Source organism: Bidens hawaiensis, unplaced genomic scaffold (assembly GCF_021521415.1).
Source record: "Bidens hawaiensis isolate Kalapana, Puna unplaced genomic scaffold, B.hawaiensis_p1.1 tig00001575_1, whole genome shotgun sequence".
Taxonomy (NCBI): domain Eukaryota; kingdom Viridiplantae; phylum Streptophyta; class Magnoliopsida; order Asterales; family Asteraceae; genus Bidens; species Bidens hawaiensis.
In genome coordinates, this window is record NW_027491088.1 from 1,645,961 (window position 1) to 1,653,909 (window position 7,949).

General features: G+C 27.7%; 1 protein-coding gene across 1 annotated transcript; it reads right to left on the reverse strand.

The window, feature by feature from the left end:
* LOC143585544 (pentatricopeptide repeat-containing protein At1g53600, mitochondrial-like) lies at window positions 1-2,167 on the reverse strand. The gene has a single exon (XM_077067307.1). The coding sequence runs from the start codon at window positions 2,140-2,142 to the stop codon at window positions 22-24; it is 2,121 nt and encodes a 706-aa protein (XP_076923422.1). The 5' UTR covers window positions 2,143-2,167; the 3' UTR covers window positions 1-21.
* Between the last annotated feature and the right edge of the window lie 5,782 nt (window positions 2,168-7,949).

Here is a 7,949-nt window from a genome sequence, read left to right on the forward strand (position 1 = left end):
AGTACTTAGTAAATACACTTCTTACATGTCTTCCACAAATGTCCAAAGTATGCTCTTAATTTCTTCAAAGTTTCTATGCGAACGATCACCCGACAAAAACAAGTTAACATCATCTTGTACCATGATCCAACTACAACCAGGACTCTTTTTCAAACCTTTTAATCTTTTCATTGTCCTCACTAACTCCTCATTTTCCTTCTTCCTTGAAACCAAGTACATATCAGATAACACTACATAAGGTGTAGCATTATCAGGCTCAAGTTCATATACATGTAGGGCTGCAATTTCTGCAAGATCCAAACGAAAACGTGTTCTACTTGCACCAAGAAGTGCACCCCAAACACCCGAATGAGGCTCAAATGGCATCGAGTTGATAAAACCATATGCTTCATCTACAAAACCAGCTCGCCCCAAAAGGTCAACCATGCACGCATAGTGGTCAACACTCGGTTCGATTTTATAAAAAGATTTCATGGATTTAAAATATTTTCTTCCTTCTGCAACCATCCCGACATGTGTACAAGCAGACAAAACACCAAGAAAGGTTATCCCATTTGGCTCCACGCCACTTTCTTCCATTTTATTAAATAAACCGAGTGCTTCTTTCGCGTACCCGTTTTGAGCAAACCCGTTAATCATGGAGTTGTATGAAACAGTATTGGGAATATTAAGGGAGTTAAACACCTTATACGCATCATTAACGCATCCACACTTTGCATAAAACGAAACTACCGAATTCTGAACTGACAAATCGAATTCCAATCCGGTTTTCAACACATGATTATGAATTTGCAGACCTTGATTCAATGCAGCTAAAGAAGCTGAAGAACTGAGAACACTGCTGAAAGTGAGTGCATTAGGTTTGACAGGTGCCCGAATCATTTTAATGAACCAGTGGATTGCTTCTTCATATTCACCATTACTTGCAAATCCTGATATAAGAGCGGTCCACGCGATATCATCTTTACACGGCATAATATTGAACAACTCCACTGATTTTTCAGTAAGTCCTTTGTTACTGAATCCAGTAATCATTGTTGTCCATGAATATACATCTTTATGTGGCATTGTATTAAAATGTTTACAAGCTTCTTCAATGTTTTCAGCTTGAACATAACCGCCTATTAAAGCATTCCAAGAAACGGTATCTTTTTTCTCCATTATGTTAAACAACTTAACAGCTGCATCCAAATCATCCAATCTGCAATACATGGTAATCACAGAATTGCCTAAAAACGTATCAAAGTCGAATCCCATACGCATTACCAAAGCATGAATTTGAAGCCCTTCTCTATATCTATCAAATCTTCCACAACCTTCAAATACTACAGTCAACGTGTTCGACACAAGTTTTATATCCGTTCCGTGTCTCATTTGAATAAACAACGCAAACCCGTCTTCAAACCCAACGGTTTTCATATAACCATCGATCATTGCAGTCCAAGTAACCACATTTCTTTCCGGGATTGCATCAAACAACTCTCTTGCTTTCTCTACTTCCCCTAACTTGCAGTATCCGTCAACCATCAAGCTCCAAGAAACCACATTCTTCTCCACCATACCCTCATAAATCCGAACCGCTTCTTCAAGTTTCCCCCTTTTCAAATACCCATTCATCAACGCATTTGAACAAAACGGGTCCCGCCACTTAATCGGCATATTACCAAACACCTTGTCCGCATCATCTAGCCGTCCCGCGCGAACATAACCGGTGATCATCGAAGCATATGAAACCGCGTTTTTCTCAGTTGACATTGAGAACAACTCACACGCCTTATTGATACCATTCTTGTTACGCATATAGCCACTAATCATTGCATTCCAAGATGCAACATTTCGTTCAGGCATTTCATCGAACACTTGGCGGGCTTTACTAATCTGTCCGTTTTCAGCGTATGCAGTGAGCATAGCAGTCCATGATATGACGTTCTTGGTGGGCATGCGGTTGAATATGATCTCTGCGTCCTTAAGGTTACCATTTCGACCATGTTGGCTGATCTGTGAGTTCCAATGGACGATTGATTTGGTTGATTTGTCTTCAGGGTTTAAGGAAATTGACGACAATGAAGCTGATTGACTAAATTTGACTAGATTACAAGCAATTAGTTTGTGAAAATGGATGCAACTTTGTTTGATTAACATGGCGGATACCTATCCATTAGAGAGAATAGTTTACAAGCAATCAAGTTGGGTCTCTTAACCCATTCCATGTAGAATAATTGGGTGAGGTTTTGAGTGGTCGTGACTCTGAGTGTAAGAAAATGTAGTGATTTTTTATAAATTTGTGAAAATTTGGTTTGTTCATATTTATCTTTTAATATTTGTTGAATTAGTTGTGAGCAGAGGAGAGAGAAAAATGTAATGATAAATGTATAAAATAATATTATTTAATTGAACAGGAAAGAGAAATGCAGTGTTTTTTAGTGTAATTATAAAAATGGGGATGGAGATCCGGATAAGAATGATCTAATCAATGGATTTAAGGGGTTGAAGCTCTTAGGTCATGGGCCAAGAGGTACACTATAACTCATTTAACTTCATATCACTAATTTTTCTTTTTTTCACTCCATTTCATCCAAATAAAATAAATTAAACCTTTTAATTTTATCTCACCCGAAGGAAATGTGTTGTTATTTGTCTTTTTAACCCGTTAAAAGCATAATTCTAGGCCTCTTTTTAACAAATTTAACACAAGTGGGGAGTGGTTTAATCAATCTTTAAAGTGTCATGTCATTTTAACATATGTTGGGGTTAGAAGTGTCATGTCATTTTAACATATGTTGGGGTCAGAGTATACCCTATGCCCCCCAACATAGGTTAAATGACATGACACTTTAAAGATGAATGGGTATACTCTGACCCCAACATATGTTAAAATGACATGACACTTTAAAGATGGATTAAACGACTCCCCACTTTCATTGCTATATTAGGCTATCCGTAGTGGGCGACAAACCAAGGGTGATGTGGGCGATCTTTGTGACCCCCCCCCCAAGGCGAAAATAGGGGCGATAAGAAGGGGGTGATTATTTTTCGCCCATGTTTATATATCTATACATACTATTAAAGCAAAATGAGGTTTCCACTTGTCAACTTTCTAGCCCCTCCACATCAATGCCATATCAATGCCATGTCACCTATTGCCTTTCTTACTAGTGCCATATCACCCACTAACCTATATTTAAATCATAAAATTTCTTAATTTTTTACTCTAATCATGTTTTTCTCTCTCTCTATTAGGCTAATCTCCTTTCACCCTCTCATATTTTCTGGTTATGCTACATCTACATTCTTATTAATCGTTTTCCGGTAAGTTTTGAAGTTGTAATAACCTTCCGATGGTTGATATATGTATTTCCGGCAACATCATATTTTCTTCCGGTTATTGTAGATCTAACATTTTTATCTTTATTTTCATTGTTAACTGATTTTTTTAAAATCAGTTTAGGTTCTAAATCAAAAAACGGCGATGAAGCTATAACAATGAATTTTTTTACGGTTTTCCGTTAAGTTTTTCCGGTAATCTTTTCCGTTAACTTTATTATTTCAGGTAATTTACACGATTGATTTACGGAATATTTGATTTTAGTTTCTTAATAAAAAACGAAGATACCATGGTTATTATCATTATTTGTTATTTTCCGGTAAAACATTTAAATTTTCTAGTTATAAATTAAATATCAAATGTTCCATAACATTAACATTAATATTCTACTTTTAATTTCAGGTGAATGTCACGAGTCATACAACATAATTTCAATTTAAATTCTACGAAAAATCCGTGATACCATGGTCATTCTCACAATATCGTTTTTCCGGTAACACCTTTAAACTTTTCCGGTTATTAATTATAATTAAAATAATCCATAATATCAATATTAATATTCGATTTTATTATTTTAGGTTATTGTCCCACTCATATTATCTAATTTCACGGATTGATGATGACTTTATAAGATGTATTTTTTATATCGATGTATATTTATTTTTTGAATAGTCATGTATATTCATTTTCATTAATTTGTTCATGTATATCGGAGATGTATTTTTTTTCGGCGTGCGTTAATAAAATCCATATTTAATTATCCCATTAATACAAATTATTTAGTTTGACTTTCCTTAATTGTTTAAATAACAGAATTCACATCATAATTATCCCATAATTTGACTTTCCATAATTGTTTAAATAATTTTCCTTATTGTAATTTATATAATTTAAAATTTTAATTATCCCATAATTTATATACTTTACTTTTACATAATTTACATAATAAAAAGTTCCCATAAATTTGAATTTCTAATTAATGTCCATAATAATGGTTTGACCAACATTTACATGGAATATATATCAATAGGTTTCCGATTTAAACCGTATTTTTATTTGAAATATATATGTTTGACTAACATATTAATGTCCTGTTTATACTCATTCAGATTATGTTTAAGGTAATATACTAAAAAATTTCCAAGTATGTTATAACAAATTCAAAATTCGTTCTAAATGTTAAAACAACTCATAACTTCAATTCTTTATTTTTTTTACAGTAATTGTATATAGTTTTAGTATATCATAAAAAAACTAATTTGAAATTAATTATCCATAATTTACATAATAGTAAGTTCTCTAAAATTAATGGTCCATAATCGGTCGATAATAATAAGTTTACTAATTTACATAAATAAGTAAATGAATGTCTCGAATTTCTCTATGGTATTTCTCTACATTTTTGGCATATGATTTAAATTTGAATTTCTATTTATTGTCGATAATAATTGTTTGTCAAACACAATTGTTTCTATATATGTATGACTAACATATTAATGTTTATTCTTTCCGACATTTTTTTATATCCAACTGTTTTTCCATTATTATATTGAATATAACCGTATCTTAATAATTACCAAAAATTATAATTCAGATTATGTTAAATTATTAAAATTATACTTTACAAGTATGTTATTACTTTTACTATTCAAATCCACATTGAATACTATCAGGTTTGACTTTCCTTAATTGTTTAAATAACCGAATTAACATAAATATTGTAATTTATATACTTTTATACTTTAATTATCCTTATCACACTTTAATTAACATCAATATTGAATTTTGACTTTGCTTATAAATAATTGTCCATAATAATAACTATGATTTGACTACAACATATTATTTTATATAGATTTAAATTTTGACTATATTTTAAAACATAACTTATATTACCGTATTTTGATAATTTATAAAACTATTTGTTTATTAACCGAATTAACATGACTATTGTAATTTATATAATTTAATTATCTCATTATCACAATTTATATATATTTACTTTCCTTAATTTTTATAGAAACCGATTTTAAAAATTAACTTCATTTCACCCAAGTCAAATTTAATATAAGTTTACCGTAATTGTATATAGTTTTGGTATATCATAACAACATAATTTGATATTAATTATCCATAATTTACATAATAATAAGTTCATTAAAATTAATGGTCCATAATCGATAAATGATAATAATAAGTTTTACTAATAAGTTCAATAATAAGTTCACTACTTTACATAAATAAGTAATTGGAGGTCTCGAATTTGTCTATTGTATTTCTCTACATTTTTGGTATATGATTTAAATTTGAATTTATAATTAATGTCCATAATAATGGTTTGACCAACATTTACATGGAAAATATATCAACAGATTTCTGATTTAAAACCGTATTTTTATTTGGAATATATATGTTTGACTAATATATTAATGTCCTGTTTATACTTTCCGATATTTTTGTATATCTAACTATTTTTCCAATATTATATTTACTATAACCGTATTTTCATAATTATAAAAAAATTTCATTCATATTATGTTATATTTAGACATTATTAAATTATATTTTACAAGTATATTATTAGTTTTATTTTTGTTATAAAATTACAAGTTACCGTTCATAGTATTATAAATTCGAATTTCGTTCTAAATGTTAAAACAGCTTAGAACTTCAATTCTTTATTTTTTTTAACGTAATTGTATATAGTTTTGGTATATCATAGAAAATTAATTTGAAATTAATTATCCATAATTTACATAATAATAAGTTCTCTAAAATTAATGGTCCGTAATCGATAGATAATAATAAGTTTACTAATTTACATAAATAAGTAAATGAAGGTCTCGAATTTATCTATGGTATTTCTCTACATTTTATTATATGATTTAATTTGAATTTCTAATTAATGTCCATAATAATTTTTTTGTCAAACATAATTGTTTCTATATATGTTTGACTAACAAATTAATATTTATTCGTTCCGACATTTTTATATATCCAACTGTTTTTCCATTATTATATTTACTATAACCGTATCTTAATAATTATAAAAAAATTTCATTCATATTATGTTATATTTAGACATTATTAAAATTATATTTTATAAGTATGTTATTATTTTTATTTTTGTTATAAAATTACAAGTTACCGTTCGTAGTATTATAAATTCAAATTTCGTTCTAAATGTTAAAACAACTCAGAACTTCAATTCTTTATTTTTTTTACCGTAATTGTATATAGTTTTGGTATATCAAAAAAATTAATTTGAAATTAATTATCCATAATTTACATAATAATAAGTTCTCTAAAATGAATGGTCCGTAATCGATAGATAATAATAAGTTTACTAATTTACATAAATAAGTAAATGAAGGTCTCAAATTTGTCTATGATATTTCTCTACATTTTTGTTATATAATTTAAATTTGAATTTCTAATTAATGTCCATAATAATTTTTTGTCAAACATAATTGTTTCTATATATGTTTGACTAACATATTAATATTTATTCGTTCAGACATTTTTATATATCCAACTGTTTTTTCCATTACTATATTTACTATAACCGTATCTTAATAATTATAAAAAAATTTCATTCATATTATGTTATATTTAGACATTATTAAAATTATATTTTACAAGTATGTTATTATTTTTATTTTTGTTATAAAATTACAAGTTACCGTTCATAGTATTATAAATTCAAATTTCGTTCTAAATGTTAAAACAACTCAGAACTTCAATTCTTTATTTTTTTTACCGTAATTGTATATAGTTTTGGTATATCATAAAAAATTAATTTGAAATTAGTTATCCATAATTTACATAATAATAAGATCTCTATAATTAATGGTCCGTAATCGATAGATAATAATAAGTTTACTAATTTACATAAATAAGTAAATGAAGGTCTAGAATTTGTCTATGGTATTTCTCTACATTTTGTTATATGATTTAATTTGAATTTCTAATTAATGTCCATAATAATTTTTTTTGTCAAACATAATTGTTTCTATATATGTTTAACTAACATATTAATATTTATTCGTTCCGACATTTTTATATATCCAACTGTTTTTCCATTATTATATTTACTATAACCGTATCTTAATAATTATAAAAAAATTTCATTCATATTTTGTTATATTTAAACATTATTAAAATTATATTTTATAAGTATGTTATTATTTTTATTATTGTTATAAAATTACAAGTTACCTTTCATAGTATTATAAATTCAAATTTCGTTCTAAATGTTAAAACAACTCAGAACTTCAATTCTTTATTTTTTTTACCGTAATTGTATATAGTTTTGGTATATCATAGAAAATTAATTTGAAATTAATTATCCATAATTTACATAATAATAAGTTCTCTAAAATTAATGGTCCGTAATCGATAGATAATAATAAGTTTACTAATTTACATAAATAAGTAAATGAAGGTCTCGAATTTGTCTATGGTATTTCTCTACATTTTTGTTATATGATTTAAATTTGAATTTCTAATTAATGTCCATAATAATTTTTTGTCAAACATAATTGTTTCTATATATGTTTGACTAACATATTAGTATTTATTCGTTCCGACATTTTTATATATCCAACTGTTTTTTCCATTACTA

Bases quoted from the DNA above. Each gene is read 5' to 3' on its own strand.
- LOC143585544 (XM_077067307.1), bottom strand. From the start codon at position 2,142: ATGTTAATCAAACAAAGTTGCATCCATTTTCACAAACTAATTGCTTGT.